This window comes from Balaenoptera musculus, chromosome 9, assembly GCF_009873245.2.
Source record: "Balaenoptera musculus isolate JJ_BM4_2016_0621 chromosome 9, mBalMus1.pri.v3, whole genome shotgun sequence".
In the NCBI taxonomy this organism is placed as follows: domain Eukaryota; kingdom Metazoa; phylum Chordata; class Mammalia; order Artiodactyla; family Balaenopteridae; genus Balaenoptera; species Balaenoptera musculus.
This window is the reverse complement of record NC_045793.1, coordinates 14,627,481-14,647,132: the sequence shown is the minus strand read 5'-3', so window position 1 is coordinate 14,647,132 and position 19,652 is coordinate 14,627,481. Positions and strand designations below refer to the sequence as shown.

Sequence of the window (19,652 nt, the reverse complement as noted above, 5' to 3'; positions counted from 1 at the left end):
CAGCTCCAATCCTAGCACACTTGCCTCAAGCCTAAAACTACTGATTCAGAGGGGTCTGATCAGTTTGCAAAGCTCACAGATTTGCCCCTGTCAGCTGCAGGAGGGCCCTGCCTGCTCCTAAATGCATAGAAGGCCAGGCACTACCCTCGTGGCTTCTGGCAGCCCGTGACATAAGGGATCCCACCCTGGGGATGAAGTTGGCCCATTAGTGCCTGCAGCACGTTTTTGGTATTCCATGATATCCAAGTACTAAAATAATGGGGTTTTGTTGGTGTAATTTTTGGTGTATTTCAACATTTACAAAAATTCAGGCCTGTGACTCAATTATTCACTTGAAAAGACAAGCTGATGAGCTGGCTTCCAGTCTAGACTGGCTTGCAGATCACAACAAGCAGCCCTACAGTTACATATCACAAAGCCTCTACCCACAAGGATAATTCTTTCTCTGTTTCAAAGCCTATCCAACTAGTGGAATATGCATGTCAGTAGTCAAACTGCTACAGGTGACTCTACACTGGAATTGCCATTCATACATGACACAACTGGAGGAAAAAGAGGAACTTAAAATCCTTTTTAGAAACAAAAACCAGTTTGCTACCAGTGGAAAAAACCTGACTAACAAACATACACACAAATGAACAGAAAAACCCAAAGAGCTGTTCAAAGAGATTTCCTGCAAGTTATAAAACAAAAGATATAATCACTTGAAGATGGAAACAGAAAATATTAGGAGTTAGATTATTACTATTTCCTCACCATTCTCTAAGTTAGTCTAAACTAAGAAAGAACTTTTTGGCTTCTGGAAAAATCTGCACAAGAATACCTGATGTCTCAGTAACATCACTGGCAAACTTAAAGATAAAACATCTAATTAAGTGATTTTTCTGGTGTCTTTTTCCTTTATTTTATGTTGTGTTTGGCTTATCATTTAATGCTTTATTAACTGCATCTGCATCATCATTAAAATGATTATACACCAAACATTTACTTTTTATAAATTTATGTTGTATTTTATAGCTTTATAATACATGCTACTATGTTTTCATTTGAATGTGGTAAATATACACTGATTTTTCTGTTTCATGAAGCCTCAACCTTCTTATAGATCACTCAAATGAACAGCAGCACTTTGGTATTAAGTGAAGGAAAGTACAAATACACTCAGAGGAGGGCCAGGCACAGGAAACAGAGACAGAGAGTGCCAGGGCATAAGTCTGCAAGCCAGCTAACGCTCTTAATGCTGTAGCTAGTCTGAGTAGGTTCTATACCTGCAGCAGAGCACACAACAACTGATACACAAGTTCCCCAAATGCCACCTACCAGCTCTGCTTCATCTTCACATCCTGGGGAGATACGTATTTGGGTCTCCGGCAAACCTTTCTAACTGTGCCATAGACCAGGTTTTTCTGAACGAAGGCTGGGAGAAAAAAACAAACAAACAAACACATATACACATATGGGATAGCAATGTTTTATAAACACAAATTAAATGGGTTGGAAAGCTAATCCAAATGTAAAGCTCACAATCAGTCTGTTAAAAAAATAAGGCAATTTTACACATTTCAAATATTCAAAAAGAAAATAGGTATCTGTAGGAGACTGGGTTTAATGAATAGATGAATGATTAGTAATTGACATATCAATTATACATGAGTGCTTTTAAATTGTTCCTTCCAATCTTGTTTAAACTATTAATTTTGCTCAGCAATTTTTCCCAGCTTGGATATAAAAAAGCTTCAGCCCAGCCTGAGACCGATTTACCACATCTTGAGCCAGTGGGATTTAGAGTTAATATAATAATTTTACTCTTATGAGTTTTTTTTCTTACTTTGACTAAACTTACCCTACAGAAATACTTCTCAACTTTTTTAAACCTGGACTGTCTTTAATAAATGAAATCCTTGCCCCACGCCCAAGATTCTCAGATTCCTCCTGAGGGCAGCAGTGGGGGCACGGGGGAGCTATCTTTCATGTTGAAAAATCACAATACCTCTAAGTTAGACTACATGTCCCGACCCACCAGGAGAACTCTGTCAAGTCTTATTTTCTGCAGTAGAGCACAAACAATTTTCTTTCACTTGAAAAACTAACTCACCCTACTGCATTTCAGCATACACCCGGTGATCACCTCGGCGTGTGTCCCTCACGCCACAGCCCACGTGGTCATCACGAATGGGCACTCCTGGGGGGTCCGCACGTTCTAATCGGGAGCCCATAATCCAGAGATGGCTGCAACTCCTTCAGTTACCCGTCACTCAACCTCCCACCAATACTCTGCTAATTAGCTTAAACGGGCTTTTTAGTGGTCTGTTGACTAACACTGCAATGAACCTCAAATGAGCTTTTACTGGTGAAATTAAAAGGTATTCAAGATAAGTGAACTGGATAAATATATGCAAGACCCATTCCCCACCATCCCCCGGACAGGGTAAACATGAGGCCTTCTCCCTAATTTGCCCTTAAAGAGGATACACTAGGCGAAGTCCCTAAACAAGCCCTGATCTTGGGGATTCTGCCCAACTGATACCAGCTAACAGACATCAGAATTCTGCCTCTGGAGTCTTGGCATTTGCCTTGAGTGACTGTTTCACGACAGGAGTCTAAAAGGCAGAGCCAAGTCTTTCCTGATCCTACAGAACAAGTCAGTTGTGCGTGTTTCTTAAATGTCCCTGCTTCCTCATAAATACTTAGTTAATAAATGTGAGTGGCAGGTTGCGGTCTGAGACTTGCTTTCACTCTACCTAGTAGTCAGGTTATGAAGGGAGAAGTTAACTCACCTCAAAGTACTTCTGTGGCTACTGTTATGTACCAACAAACAAACAAAAGAATTGTGCCCACCCAAGAGAGCTTGAGTCAGTCTGCAGTAAACATGCTTTTTTCTTGCAGTCTGCAGTGAACTCAATGTGTGTGCTCTTCCTCACCCTCATCTTGACTGTTCTGTCCCCTGGGGGTGCTGCCTATGTTGAGAATGATAAAGGCTGCATCTGACATTTCTGGCTGATCTGTTTTGATACTGTCCAGATACTTTAAAGAAATATTTCAAACTATGGTCAGCAGGAGTCAGATGGGTGCTAGGTGTATAGACTTGTTCTTCAGGCCTGTCCTGACTTATTATTTCATATATTTCTCACCATCCCCTTTAACGCACTTGTGTTTATCAGACTGTGGATTGCAAACCACCTCACATATGACTTGTGTTCTCCGGCTGACACTGAAGACTGTAAGCAGTTCTCGCTGTATGTAGAGTAGAAGAAACTTTTAGGCTCTCTGTAGAGGCACATCGAGAGGGCAGCAATTCTACTTTAAGTAAAACCACAAGTGCTACAAACCACAAGCAAAACCAACTGGCTAAAAGCAGGCAGATAAAGTGGATTTAGGATAATTCACCAAAAACACTTTGCTGCCCTCCAAACAGAAGGTCCACAAAAATAAAGAAAATAATAAACTATGCTTAAAGGAAGGCCCACTTAATTTCCTTGAAAAATGCTGAAAACTCAGAGGGATTCAGAGTTTAAAATGTGAATTTAAAGGCAAAACTGAACTGAATAGGGATGGACTGATAAATCTCTGTGAAAATGACTTGAGAAAAGCCACAAAAAACCTGAAACTTAAAAAAAAAAAAAAAAGTCACAAATAAGCCACTGGAAGGCCTGACCAAAGGGTATTTGGTCTGTTTCTGTCTATCTGCCTGTCTGTCAAGGCAACCAGAACAAGCCAAGGCCCAGACTCAGGATACCATGAGCAGAGCATCTGAAAATCTGCTTCCCAACAATTTTTAGTTGAAGTGTGTGCCTACCACGTGTTTAGCCGGCCGGCCGTCTGTGCTGAAGGTGTCTACAGAAAGCAGAGCTGCACAGCAGAACCACTATGACACGTGTCAGCGACCTGGACGCAGGAACGCCCACGGCCCACAGGCTGATGCTGCCTGTCCTCCACAAGGAGGGCTCCTGTCCCCTCCCATCTCCCCCCAAGGCAGCTCCCCATCCATCCCGCTGGCTGGCCTCATCTGTTAACAGCTCTATCCGCCCCCCTTCCAGTCTGGCAGCGCTTCAGGAGCAGGAGCCACCCCATCCTTCTCCTTCCCAACTCTCAATGTGCGTGCGGAGTTTCTCCAGGGTTAAAATGGAAAAGGCAAAGCCAGCAGATGACCAGGCCCTGCTGGGTGAGGGCAGCGGGTCAGGACGTACCTTTTTCCTTCTGGCCAGATCAAGCGGCTTGCGGGATCTCAGTGCCCCAACCAGGGATTGAATCCAGGCCACAGCAGTGAAAGCCCGCAATCCTAACCCCTAGGCCACCAGGGAGCTCCAGGAAGTACCTTTGAAGTCTAATTCGTACGTGTGCTTTCCTGCCTGGAACCTCAGAGCGGCAGCCTTGGGGTCAGACCCTGCGGCACAGTACGCCAGGTAGGCCTTCTCCAAATCGCTGCTGCTGACGCTGGTCACGGGGTGCTCCATGCCCTGTGAAGGCAAAGCCAGATACGAGGTGAAGGCAAGAAGAAGACAGACGCTGGGGGCCGTCCGCACCACCCGCAGATGTGCCCACGGTGGTTGTTTGTGTCCTGGGGGAGGCGGAGGAGAGGAGCCAGGCATGGGGCGGTGGCAGGAGAGGGAGGCACAGAAAAGGAGAGGACGCAACTGCCTCCTGAAAGCTGCTCGGGAAACAGAAGCCCGTACACGTGGACCCCGCTAACCCGGACAATGCATGGGAGCGATGAGAGAGAGGGCATTCAATTACTCGTGACGGATGATACAACCCTTCAAAGGAAGGTGAAACGTCAATGGTGAATTCTCAAATGTTGCTTCACTGAGGGCCTGAGCGACGCTACCTCCTCTGTCCCTTGTTCCCACCACCCTTTAATCAGAGTTCAGTTCTCCTTGCTGTTGTCTTTTTCTGGTCTCTTGGAGAGCTCTGTTTTTTCAATTATCCATTTTGATCCCTCATCCTCTTTCCCATTACCTACATGATATCGAAGATTTTGGAATGGACTGAGTTTGAATTTTGGCTCTCGAATCTGTTTCCTCTATAACCTCAGCACGTTATTGGAACCTCTCTGAACCTCAATGATCTCAACTCTATGACAGGAATAACAACAGAATTTAAATCATACTCATGTCATTATACAATAGGACCATCCCATCCTCAAAGAACTGGAAAAATGATTAAAATAAGGCACAGAGAGCCCTTAGCACAGTGCCTGGAACAAAAAGCAAAGGTGCCGCAGAAACAGAGGCAGATACCTGGGCATACAAGTCTGAAGTTTGGAGAGGAATCTGGTCTAGAGACAGAGATACAGACATCACTCAAGGTGGCCACCAATGTCAGAAGAGCGGGGGTTCAGGCTAGACCCCGGGAAATGCCAACATTCACAAAGGAAAGTAGAAAAAAGAAGCCCATGAAGGAGACAGAGGAGGAGCAAAAAAGGAGTGAGGCTCAAATGTGACATACAGAACATTTTTTCAATAAAATAAATAAGAACTTTTAAAATCTTAAATAAACAATCAAACAAAACAAAAGCAAGCACATAGATACAGAGGACAAACCGGTGTTACCAAAGGGGAAACAAACGGGAGGTGAGGAGAGGGTGAAATGGGTAAAGGAGGCCAATCGGTGACAGATGGAAAATAAACCTTTGGTGGTGATCACGCTGCGGTGTATGTAGAAGTCAAGATACAATGCTGCACACATGAAACTCATGTAATATTAGAAAACAATAAGTAACGGAATAATTAATTTAATCTAATTAAAGAAAGAAAGGAAAGGAAGGAGGGAGTGGGCAACAAGCTGGGTGGAGACTGGCAATGCCACGGGATTTGGCACCTGGGCCCTTTGCCATTGGCTACGGCTGGTGAGGGCTGTGCCGAGCTGGGTCCCACCTCCTGCAGGCATTCCATGAATGGTGACCAGGTGAACAGAAGTCAGATTCTGGCAAGTGGAGGAATAAATGGAAGTCTTCCCTTTCAAGCAGAGATAGATGGGTTGTTTGGGTACAAAAGGGTGAGGGCAATTGTGGAGCTTTTAGATCAAACCAAAGGAGATCACAGGAGAGGGGAAAAGGCAAAAGGTAAATCGACACAAGAAGCCTGTTGAGAATAATCCAGTCTGGATACAGGTTGGGGTAATGCGTCGTGGAGCCCACCACCTGAGGGACGGCAGGTTCAACGTGGGAAAACTCAGTGGGCCAAGAAGAGTAAGACATTTATACACAAGTTTAGGTTATGCATTAAACTGTAACCCCCAAAAAGACATGTTGAAGTCTTAACCCCCAGTACCACGGAACGTGACCTTATTTGGAAATAGGGTCATTGTAGACGTAATTAGTTAAGATGAGATCATACGGGAGTAGGTGAGCCCTTAACCAACATGACCAATGTCCTTATAAGAGGACGGCCACGTGAAGAATGCGACTGATGAGCAGGTAGAGATTAGAGTGATGCAAATACAACTGAGGTACGCCAAAGATCACCAGCAAACCACCAGAACTGAGGAAAAGACAAGCAAGAATTCCCTACAGGTTTCAGAGAAAACATGGCCCTGCTGCCACCTGGATTTCAGTTTCCAGCCTCCAGAGCTGTGAGACAACAAACCCCTGCTGTTCTAAGCCACCCAGTTTGTGGTACTTTGCTATGATGACCTAGGAAATTAATACAGGGTGGAGGCAACCTGGACCTGAAATTTGGGCGTATATCCTGAGCTCAGGCAGAAAAGAACCCAGCTTTTCTGATAATCAAGAGAAAACTGTCTTGAACTGGCAATTAGCAGAAAACTAAGAAAGAAATCCAATTATGGGGTGACATCAGAAGTGTGTGGAAAAGGAAGAGCTAGAATGGACAGGTCACCCTATGAGGGGCCCAGCCGTTGGTACAGAATGAGACCATACAGCCGAAAGTCACCGAGTCCACATGTGCACATCTGAATGCACCAGCGTGTGGTATGTTGGTAAAACCCACAGACAGGTTATTCCCAGAGATTCTCGCTATTCTAAATCCTCAATGTTCTAAATCATGCACTCCAGCTATACCGCAATAAAGGAGTAGCAGCCTAGAAAAGAAAAAGGGAAAACCCTAAGTTGGGTTGTTTGGAGGAGAAAGACCCCTGTCCCCAAAGTTGGGACAACGCAGTTTCTGAAGTCACCCAGGGTCCCGTGTCATCCCACTCAGCTCCCAGAAGGGGGACGAATCACCAAACAAAACGTGAGCGGCTGTCACATTTGCCAGTTGCTTCTTGTCTGCTGTGTGTTCCTCCATGACGTCTCCGGGTGAGCTCCATTCATCATCATCTCTCCCGCTCAATGCCAGGCTTGGCCTCTGCCCTCCCCTCCTGACCAAACCCAGAGCAATGCTGGAGAGCCTCCCTGGACAAACCCAGGGAAGACAGAAGGAACCCCAGGATGCTCAGAGAGGGAGACGGGTGGGGAAGAGGATGGACAGAGCAGTGAAGTGGGAAGGCTGGCACTGGAAGAAGTGGAGGGGAAGAATGAGGGCGCAAGCCATCTCCTAAGAGTGACCATGTCCAACTGGCCAGCGGGCACGGGCAGCGACACCTCTGTCCTTCAACTGGCCAGTCTCTCTCCTGAGGGTCTGCCAGGTGCAGGCATCATCCTCAGCAGGGGGGCACACCAGTGGCAAAAGCCCCCATGAAGCTCACATTACCGAGTCCCAGACAAAAAGATATCCCAAGTGCAGCGGAAACTAAAGCTTTACTATAGCATCTTACAACCCAGAAGAATACAAATGTCTATTAGACCACATATCCCAATTTTCATTTGGGAGAAGGTGTCACTATAGAAATGGTGACCTCCCTATACTTATACCTCTACAGGTAACCAGGGGGTTCCCTTTAATCTGATTCATCCACAAACATCTTTGAATAACTGACAGCAGCAATTATTTGACACAGATACCAAATCAATAGCTGAAATCAGTCAATTTTCGTATACCTGCCCACCTTCTGTAAAGTTGCTGCTACAGATAAGGCAGAAAGCTAGCTTTGAAAAGCCTTCCACTTTATTCCACAGCTACACAAACACCCCAGCACACACATGCACTTGCTCTGGAGTTACCTGCTCAACAGTAAGAGAGGCATCTTTCTACCCCATTTAACGAAATGTCATCTCACTACAACTAAAGTCATTCAGTCCTAATGAACGAACAGATAGCTAATTGTTCAAAGATGGAACCTCATACAAATGAACTCTAAATTATCCCATTTTGCCATAATTCCCGCAAAGCAAGTGCGTCATAAGGGGACCTGGGGATCTTTGGCTCTGTCAAGGACTCCCCAGAGCAATCCTTGTGCCCATGTTTGGAAAGGCTCCCCCACCATGGACCCTCAGGAAGGAACACTCACCCTCTTTCCGTGACACTTACTTGTCTTCCGTACTCCTGCCAAAAGCCAAATTCATCGTTCCAGTACCAAACCCAGTCAGTGGTGAGGATAAAGTGTGGAGGTTTGGTGACCGAGGAGGCCGTGGAGAGGCGGCGAGCACAGATGGCACCGAACATCATGGAGTTAAAGTTCAGAAAACCAACGAGAAAGCTATTGGCTGACTCGGTGCACGTGACCCTACAAAAGAACATGAGAAGTAAACTGAAAACCCACCAGCCACATGGACTCAGATACTCAGCTCCCCCATGGTCTTCTAGATACTCAGCTGGAACATGTGAACATACATGTGACCTGCACATTTACAAAAATGTGTTGGGGTGGGATGCAGGACTTGCTTTTTAAGATCCATTTTGCTGTGTGAAAATAATAAAATCACAGTCATATGGGAAACCTGTTATCATGACATTCCTTTCACTACACAGAAAACGCTGGTTAAAATATTCTTTTTTAAAATGCATTGCTGAGATGGCAAGAAACAGAAATCCTCAGAAGCCAAAAATAGTTAACATACATGGAATGCGTGTGGGGTGGGCCAGCCCCTGTACAAAGTGCTTTGTACATATTAAGGGATTAAGTCTTCGTAACACTGAAGTTGCAACTTATCCCCATTTCACAGATATGAAAACAGAAGCCCAGGAAGGTTCAGAAACCTGTCCAAGGTCAAACAGCTAATAGATGGCAGAGCTGGGGTTTAAGTCAAGCAGTTTGGCAGAACAGCCTGTACTCTGAGCCACCAGGATCTACTCCCTTTCCAAATGCTGAAGTGCCCCAAGAGCAAAGAGAAGGTCTGGAACCAGATAGGTGAATGAGGACTAAAGCCAGTGGCTGTCCAAGGGCAGTGTCAGTGAGTAAAGACAAAAAGACCTATTTTTAGCAGCAATGAGGAAATAGAAAACAAATGTAGGATCTGAATATGGTCAGGGGTCAAATATCTGAAGAGATTCTTCTGCATAAAACCATGATCCTAAAAGACTACATATCCTTAGTGAAGGGAGGCCAGGAAAGGAATCTGCTTTGCAAAGAAAGTCGGCAAGGAAATTTGCCTGCGTCAGTTTTGGCTTTGGATGGAAAGGAAGAAAACTTCCACTGAGAACTCATAAACAACTCAAACCTCACAGAAGTTAATTCACACTTCCTGCGTGAGAATTAACTTGAAAGTCCCACCGTGGCAGTTCCCAGAGAAGCAAACACAAATTCCCTCTGGAAGGAATTCACCTTCAACTCAGGCCTCAAAAGAATTTCCAAAGGTAAAGTTTCAGCAAACATGGGCTTACAATCGAATAAATGAGAAACAAGACACCATGAGCAAAACCAGCAAAAACAATCAGTCCACCAAAGACAACAAACATTAGAGTTCTTGGATATAAATATGCAATATGTATGAATTGTTTTTGAAAGTTAAATTGAGTTTCAAAAGCATGAGTAAGGATAAAGAAACTATAAGAAACTGGACAGCTACATGTAAAAGAATGAAATTAGAACACTCCCTAACACCATACACAAAAATAAACTCAAAATGGATTAAAGACCTAAATGTAAGGCCAGACACTATCAAACTCTTAGAGGAAAACATAGGCAGAACACTCTATGACATAAATCACAGCAAGATCCTTTTTGACCCACCTGCTAGAGAAATGGAAATAAAAACAAAAATAAACAAATGGGACCTAATGAAACTTAAAAGCTTTTGCGCAGCAAAGGAAACCTAAACAAGACGAAAAGACAACCCTCAGAATGGGAGAAACTATTTGCAAATGAAGCAACTGACAAAGGATTAATCTCCAAAATTTACAAGCAGCTCATGCAGCTCAATATCAAAAAAACAAAGAACCCAATCCAAAAATGGGCAGAAGACTTAAACAGACATTTCTCCAAAGAAGACATACAGATGGCCAACAAATACATGGAAGGATGCTCAACATCACTAATCATTAGAGAAATGCAAATCAAAACTACAACGAGGTATCACCTCACACCAGTCAGAATGGCCATCATCAAAAAATCTACAAACAATAAGTGCTGGAAAGCGTGTAGAGAAAAGGGAACCCTCTTGCACTGTTGGTGGGAATGTAAATTGATACAGCCACTATGGAGAACAGTATGAAGGTTCCTTAAAAAACTAAAATTAGAACTACTATATGACCCAGCAATCCCACTACTGCGCATATACCCTGAGAAAACCATAATTCAGAGTCATGTCCCACAATGTTCACTGCAGCTCTATTTACGATAGCCAGGACATGGAAGCAACCTAAGTGTCCATCGACAGATGAATGGATAAAGAAGATGTGGTACATATATACAATGGAATATTACTCAGCCATAAAAAGAAACGAAATTGAGTTATTTGTAGTGAGGTGGATGGACCTAGAGTCTGTCATACAGAGTGAAGTAAGTCAGAAAGAGAAAAACAAATACCGTATGCTAACACATATATATGGAATCTAAAAAAAAAAATTTTTTTAAATGGTTCTAAAGAACCTAGGGGCAGGACAGGAATAAAGATGCAGACGTAGAGAATGGACTTGAGGACATGGGGAGGGGGAAGGGTAAGCTGGGACGAATTAAGAGAGTGGCATGGACTTATATATACTACCAAATGAAAAACAGATAGTGGGAAGCAGCCGCATAGCACAGGGAGATCAGCTCGGTGCTGTGTGACCACCTAGAGGGGTGGGATAGGGAGGGTGGGACGGAAACGCAAGAGGGAGGAGATATGGGGATATATGTATATGTATAGCTGATTCACTTTGTTATAAAGCAGAAACTAACACACCATTGTAAAACAATTATCCAGTAAAGATGTTATAAAAATAAATAAAATAAAATAAACTATAAGAATTAACCAGGTAGGGCTTCCCTGGTGGCACAGTGGTTGGGAATCTGTCTGCCAATGCAAGGGACATGGGTTTGAGTCCTGGCCCCGGGAGATCCCACATGCCACGGAGCAACTAAGCCCATGTGCCACAACTACTGAGCCTGCGCTCAAAAGCCCACAAGCCACAACTACTGAGCCACATGCCACAACTACTGAAGCCCGTGCGCCTAGAGCCCATGCTCCGCAACAAGAGAAGCCACGACAATGAGAAGCCTGTGCACCGCAACAAAGAGTAGCCCCCGCTCGCTGCAACTAGAGAAAGCCTACACACAGCAAGGACGACCCAACACAGCCAAAAATAAAAACAAACAAATAAATAAATAAATTTATATTAAAAAAAAGAATTAACCAGATAAATTTGAAGGAAAAAAACAGAACCTTTAGAATTAAATAATATAATAATTAAAAATTTTAAACCACAATAGATAGGACACACTGCAACTCAGACAAGGCTGAACTAGTGAACTGGGTGAACAAGTGAAGCAATTCCCCTGCATACAGCAGAGAGAATGAGAGAAGTTAAAAGACATAAAAGATAAAGTAAGAAGATCTTAACAAATGTCTAATCAGAAGTTCAGAGAAGCAATACTTGAAGAGATCATGCCTGAGGAGCTTCCAGAATTGATTAAACATAGAGCCTCCCACTCAGAAAGCAAAACAAATTATCAGTAGATTAAATAAAAATAAATCCACACATAGACAGATCTTAGTGAAACTGTAGCACCAAAGAATGACGAGATATTTAAAGTAGTCAGAGAGAAAAAAGAGATTACCTACCATGATGGGTTGAACTGTGTCCTTACAAAGATATATTCGAGTCCTAACTGTTGGTACCTGTAAATCTGGAAATACGGTCTTCACAGATGTAATCAAGTTATGATGAGGTCATACTCAATTAGCTTGAGCCCTAATTCAATGACTGGTGTCCTTATAAGAAGAAGGAAATTTGGGCACAGACAGAGACATATGGGAGAAAGCCATGAGACAACAAAGGTAGAGATTACAGTAATGCAGCTATAAACCAAGGAATGCCAAGGAACACCAAGGACTGCTAACAACCACCAGGAGCTAGGGGAGAAGCAAGGAAGGATCTTCCCCTGGAGTCTTCAGACAGAGCATGGCCCTGCTGACACCTTGACTTTGGACTTCCAGCCTCCAGAACTATGACAATAAATTCTTGTTGTCTTAAGTCACCAAGTTTGTGGCAATCTGTTATGGTAGCCCCAAAAAACTAACACATTTATACGGACAGCTAACTTCTAAATAGAAGCAATGGAAGCAGAAAACAATGAAATAATCTTTGAAGAACTGAGAGAAAATACCCAATAAAACTATCTTTCAAGAATGAAGATGAAATAAAAACATTTTCAGACAAACAAAAAATACATCTGCCCCTAGACTCTCACTAAACTAACTTCTAGAAGATGAACTCAAAGGAAAATGATCCTCACGGAAACATATGAACAAAGGAATTGTGTGCAAAAACAAAATGGTAAACCTAATTCATCCGCAGATGAATGGATAAAAAAGATGTGGTACATATATACAATGGAATATTACTCAGCCATAAAAAAGAACAAAATAATGTCATTTGCAGCAACGTGGATGCAACTAGAATTATCATACTAAGTGAAGTAAGTCAGAAAGAGAAAGACAAATACCATATAATATCACTTATATATGGAATCTAAAACATGACACAAATGAACCTATCTATGAAACAGAAACAGAAACACGGACATAGAGACAGACTGGTGGTTGCCAAGGGGGAGGGGGCTGAGGGAGGGATGGAGTGGGAGGTTGGGTTTGGCAGATGTAAGCTTTTATATATAGAATGGATAAACAACAAAGTCCTACTGTATAGCACAGAAAACTATATTCAATATCCTATGATAAACCATAATGGAAAAGAATATTTAAAAACATGTATATACATGTGTAACTGAATCACTATGCTGTACAGCAGACATTAGCACAACATTGTAAATCAACTATACTTCGGGGAGTTCCCTGGTGGCCTAGTGGTTAGGATTCCGGGCTTTCACTGCTGTGGCCCACATTTAATCCCTGGTCAGGGAACTGAGATCCCGCAAGCTGTGTGGCGAGGCCAAAAAAAGAAGAAAAAAAAAAACTATACTTCAATATGAAATAAATATTGATTAAAAAAAAACATTAAAAAAACCAAAATGGTAAACGTTTAAATTTAAACAAATATTGACTGTATAAAACAATGCTAATTTCTAACTTCTGGGATTAAGAAAATAATAGAAGCAATATTTACATAGCACATCTTACATGCCTGGCATTGTTCTGAGTGTTTTACATACATTAATTCTTTTAATTCTCAAAATAACACTTTGATATAGGAACTATTATTTTTATCTACTTGACATATGCAGAAACTGAGGCACAGGACGGCTAAGTACTTTCCCCAAATTCACACAAGTAGTATGTAAGTTTGAATGGAACTAGTCAGAATTCAAGTGTTCAAGATTCTTCTATTGTTCAGGAGAATGATAAAAGGTATTGATTAGCTTAAGTTGTTAAACTAAGGTATATTAAGTTACAGGGTCTGTTTTCCAGGGTAACCACTAAAAGAACAGAAATTCACTATGTAACTTCCAAATTAGTAGATGAGGGGGAAAAAAAAATCAAATGTGGAAACATCTAAGAGAAGATCAAAGAGAGAAAAGAAAAGTAGAAAAAGCAGGTCAAATAGCAAAAACCAAAACAGACAGTAGAATAAATAAATTCAAATGTATAGGTAATCACAACAAATGGATAAACCACAATAAATAACTTTTGATTAAAAGAGAAAGATTGTCATACTGAAAAAATAACAAGTTCTACGATGTTTACAGGAAATATAACTAAAATGTAAACAAAAGAGCTTGAAAGTAAAATAGTGAACAGAGGCTAAAAAAAGCTGGCATAGTTATATTAACATCAAACGAAACAGACTTAAGGCATAAAAGCATTACTAGAAATAAAAAGCATCCACTTTCTATTACTAACAGGCTCAATTTAACAGGAAGATAAAAGTTTTAAACTTCTATATACTTCATAATAGTTTTTAAATATATAAAATAAAAATTGATGGAATTACAAGGAGAACCGACAAATTCATAGTGAATGTTAACATACCTTTCGGAGTAACTGATACAAGAAGCAGACAAAGAAATCAATAAGGATAAAGAAGATTAGAACCACACAATTAACACACTTCATCTAACACCACATCCAAAAGACTTTGCATACACAGAATTTTACCAAAACTAACCATGTACTACACCCATAAAGCAAGCCTCAACAAAATTCAAAGAATCTATTATATAGCCTGACCACAATGCAATCCATTTGAATTTAAATTTAAAAACTAATTTTAAAATACACTTAGAAATAAATCATGGGTCATCTAATCTATGAGATCAAAAAAGGAAAAAAGTTTGTTCCTCCAGAAAAGAAAAATATTAGTAAAATCAATAAATCTCTCCAAGATTGATCAAGAAAAAAGGGAGGGACAGAAAAAAGATTAGAACTGTAAAAGGGGACAAAATTAAAGATGGTATAGACACTAAAAGGGATATTACAAGTAACTTTATGACAGTAAGTTTGAAAATAAATAAAAACAACAAACTCCTAGAAAAAATATCAACTTACCAAGTTGACTCAAGGAAAAACAGAAAACCTGACTGGTCCTAAAACAATTATAAGAAATTGGGTCAGTAGTTTAAAATCTTCTCAGGAATTAAACATCAGGCCCAGAAATTTTTAGACACATGATCATTCAGGAAAAAAATAATTCTAATTTCACAGGATTTTTTCAGGATAGGAAAAGAATCCATCCCAATCTCATTTTTATGAGGCTAGGAATTTCATAATATAAAAACCAGGCATCATTTATACTGTACACCTGTAACTTATATAATATTGTACATCAACTATACTTCAATTTAAAAAAACAGGCAAAGACAATATGAAACAATTATAGACCAATCTTATTCAAACGTAAATGCAAAAATCTTAGACCAAATACTGGCAATACAAAGTTCACCATCGTGTGCATATGTGCATGTGTACACAGGCTACGTATGACTTAGGTCTGGGAATGCAATGGACTTAACATTAGAAAATTAATGTAAATCACTGCGTTAACAAGTAAAGGAGAACAAAACATTGGCTCTTAATTAACATAGAAATAGCACTCAATAAAATTCAATTTCCATACACAATTAAAAAAAAAAACAACTCCTGGCATACTAGGAATAAAACTAGAATTGATTAGCAATGCCAAAGGTTCCAAACATTCACACATGCTTTAAGGAAAAACATTTTAAAATTACTCCTTTTAAAATTAGGAAAAAAAGAAGAAGAATCTTCCAGCTATCACCACTTCTATTCAGCATGGTACAGATCTTAGCCACTATAATAAGACAATAAAAAGAAATAAAATGTGTAAGAATTGAAAAGGAAAAACAAACTGCTATTCACAGATACTAATTTCTATACAGATATCTAGAACATATAGATAACTATACAGATAATTCAAATAAATTATCAGTAGATTCTGAGTTAAGATATTTTAGTAAAGTTGCAGGATATAAGATAGAAAAGTCAACTGCATTTCTACACATCAGCAGGGAGAAAATACAACAACAAAAACATGTAACTAGGGATGTAACGCACAACATGATTAACTATAGTTAATGATGCCGTATGGTAATTTGAAAGTTGCTAAGAGAATAAATATTAAAAGTTCTCATCACGAGAAAATAAATGGGTAGGGGTAACTATATGAGGTGATGGATGTTAACTAAACCTACTGCAGTAATCACTTGGCAATATATACTTGTGTCAAGTCATCATGCTCTACACCTTAAACTTCTACAGTGTTGTATGTCAATTATCTCTCAAAAAAACTGGAGAAATTTTTTTTGAAAAAGGAAATGAAGAAGCTAATAAATCCCTAAAGAAAAAAAAAATCTAACAAAAGATACACAAGACCTTAATGGAGAAAATTAGAGAACTACTGAAAAATATTAAAGAACGTTTAAATGAGATGCTATCACGTATATGAATAAAAAGTCTTGGCATCATTATGATGTCAGTTCTCCCCAAACTGATAATAGACAATGCAATTTCAAGTTAAAAAAAACCACTACAGAGTTTTTTGTGAAAACCAACAGGCAGATTTTAAAATTTCTGAAGAGGAGCAAAAGACCAAGAGGCAAGACAATTTGAGGAAAATAACGTGGGGATTTGCCTTACCACAAGCCTAAACGTACTGTAAAGCTCTTCTACATGAGACAGTGTGATGTTGACACAGAGACACACAGACCAATGAAACAGAAGAGGCCAGAAACAGACGGGTGTGTATTTGCTAACCCAACACCTGACACAGACAGCATTGAAAACAGGTGCAAAAAAGATGGCCTACTTACAAAAGTAGTACTTAGCATCTAAGTCTGAAATTAAGCTATAAAATGTATTCACATTTTGCCAAATCTGGCTCAGTTTTGGTGGGTTTAAAAATTGACTGACTTCTGGAAATGAATGGTAGAGATGGCTGCACAACAATGTGAATGTATTTAATGCCACTGAACCTTACACTTAAAAATGGTTAAGATGGTAAATTTTAAGTTATGTCTATTTTATCACAATTTTTAAATTTTATTTTTTTGCTGAGCAGAGTTTAAGACTTTTTTTTTTGCTGTTCTTTTGTCCGTAAGAACATATCTTCCTAAAGATGTAGAGTCGAATTACAACGTATTAAACAAATCACTTGGAATATTTCTTCTCTATGCGGTTTATCCTTTATCCCATACATATTTTGGTTCATTTGTCTCAATTTGATTTACTTTTTGAATACTTCTTTTTTACTTTTTTTATCCTAACATTTTATTTTTATTTTTTTAATGTCCTACTTCTTTTTTTAAAATTTTTTATTTTATATTGGAGTATAGTTGATTAACAATGTTGTCTTAGTTTCAGGTGTACAGCAAAGTGATTCAATTATACATATACATGTATCTATTCTTTTTCAAATTCTTTTCCCCTTTAGGTTATTACAGAATATTAAGCAGAGTTCCCTGTGCTATACAATAGGTCCTTATTGGTTAACTATCTTAAATATAACAGTGTATATACATGTCAATCCCAAACTCTAAATGTTTTAATTAAATATATTTTTAAAAAGTGGTCTTTGGAAAAACTGGCAGTTCATCTGCATAAGAATGAAACTGGACCTACACTTCACCACACGCAAGGAGAGGTTAATACAGTTCTTAAAATGTTAAAAATTTTTAAAGAAAATTCAGGACAAATATTTTACGGTCTCAGGATAAGGAAGGATTTCTTATGACACAAAAGGTATAAAACCTCCAAAAAAAAAAAAGAAAAGAAAAGAAAAAAGTATAAAACTATAAAGGAAAGGACAGATAAATACTTCTCTTCATTAACAGATATCATAAGCTGACTGGAGTTCATTTATTTTCAACACACATTTAATACCCAGAAACTTGAAGAGTTCCAAAACTCTTGAAGTTTGAGAACTAATGAAGAACACAACCTTTCCCCTCAACGAAACGGGCAAACTACAAGCACAGACATTTCACAGCAGAAGAAGCATAAATGGCCATTGAACATGTGAAGAGACACTTGCCCTCACCAGGACTCAGGGATATGAAAATGGAGACCTTATTTTACACCGAAGACTAGAAAAGCGCAGACGTCAGACTACACCAAATGTGAGGGAGACATGTCACCACAGACCGCTAAGTGGGGGTGGGAAGCAGTACAATCACTGTGGAAAAGAATCTGGCATCCCCTGGCAGAACTGAGGAGGGACCAGCCTACCTCCCAGCAAGCGCACCCCCGAACACCTACCCGAAAGAAGCCTGAGCACACATGGACCGGGAGAAGCGTCAAGAACAGAGCCCTGAGAGAAGCCTCCAGGCAACAGTCCAGAGTAGCTCCATTCAGATGAGGTTCAAGGACAGGAGAGACTATCTGTGCTGACAGACGTTGGAACAGCGGTGGTTTACAGGGTGGGCACTGACTGGAAGGGGGCAGGAGGGGACCTTCTGGGTGATGAAAATGATCTACAGCTGGATCAGAGCGTTGGCTACACAAGCGTACATACCTTCCTCAAAACTCACTGAACTATACACTTAATATCTGTGCATGTCAACGAGTATAAATTTTAACTTAAAAAGCCTCCCAAAAAAAAGGAAGAGAAAGAGAAGGGGGGACGTAGATAAGAGCTGGTTATGTGAGCCACTTAATCTTCTGAAGGGGGATAATTTGTTTCACGTGCTTTACCAGTAGCAATTTGCACATAATTGCACCCTAAGCACAAATTTATTTTATCCACTCAAAAAACGGGCTCAAATTCTCTTCTTGGCAACACATTTTAGCAAGTTTAATCCAAGATATGATAGGCATTTGAAAATAAGGCTACCCAGGACTTCCCCATTTACTCTCAACTGACAGTGAAAATACTAGGACATACTTAGAAAAATAAAAAAGGCTGAACAATAAACAGTAGTTCAGCTGTATGACTTTACAGGCAAAGGCTAAAAATTTCACAAATGATTGCCTCTTGCTTTTCTGGACTAATCAATGAGGATATATTTACATGATCAATCCCAGCAACAAATAATTCAGAACTTACTTGGTACCCACCCCTTCTCTCCCCATAGCTCCTCCCTGAAAAAAGAGGAAGATGGGGCAACAAGGGCACCAACCACCAGCATGACCATCAACTTCCAATTTCGCGCACGGAGCTTCCCGCCTCCTTACTCTGTGTGTGTGCGTCTGTGTATGAAGCCCATCAAAACTAAACCCTACCGTGTCTAAACTTCCCGTACCACACACAAAAGCCCAGGCACAAAGCAGACACAAGTGACATATTTCATACCCGTCTCTTGCAGGATTGCTATAGGCCTCTTCAACAAGCTCCATTTTGCGCAAATCCTTCCACTTGCCTCCGTCTAAGACTTGCCATCGATATGGCAAATGGAAGTGAACTCTGCTGCACTTATCTGAAATAAAAATATAAAGAAGTGAGCACACTGGCAATACACAGCCTGGCCCAGACCCACAGTTCTCAAGGGGTGTGGTGCTGCCTGCTGACCTGGGAACATCCTGGAAATCTATGAGGGAGTCTTTTTTAATGCAGTCATACCTGAGCATTTAGATATCAAATACTATGCATTTTAGGATATACACTTTCCTTTTATGTCTCCCTTGTTAATAGGACATTAAACACACTAAACTGATTTTTTAAAAACTGTGTGTTGGTGGGTTACATTATGTATGAATTTCACCTCATGAGAGTAAAGAAGCTGATCATGAGACGGTCGAAGGCTGCATGTCTGCAGGGGCCGTC

The 19,652-nt window shown here is 40.4% G+C and overlaps 1 protein-coding gene across 2 annotated transcripts in view; it reads right to left on the bottom strand.

The window, feature by feature from the left end:
• The window catches only part of PARP12 (poly(ADP-ribose) polymerase family member 12), a 45,946-nt gene that overhangs the window by 10,208 nt on the left and 16,086 nt on the right, over positions 1-19,652 (bottom strand). For both annotated transcript variants that reach the window (XM_036863407.1, XM_036863406.1), the window contains 4 exons: positions 19,182-19,305; positions 8,367-8,562; positions 4,316-4,457; positions 1,321-1,417 (listed from right to left, as the gene is read on the bottom strand). In XM_036863407.1, coding sequence (XP_036719302.1) covers positions 1,321-1,417; positions 4,316-4,457; positions 8,367-8,562; positions 19,182-19,305 — 559 coding nt within the window. The remainder of the gene's footprint in view (positions 1-1,320; positions 1,418-4,315; positions 4,458-8,366; positions 8,563-19,181; positions 19,306-19,652) is intronic.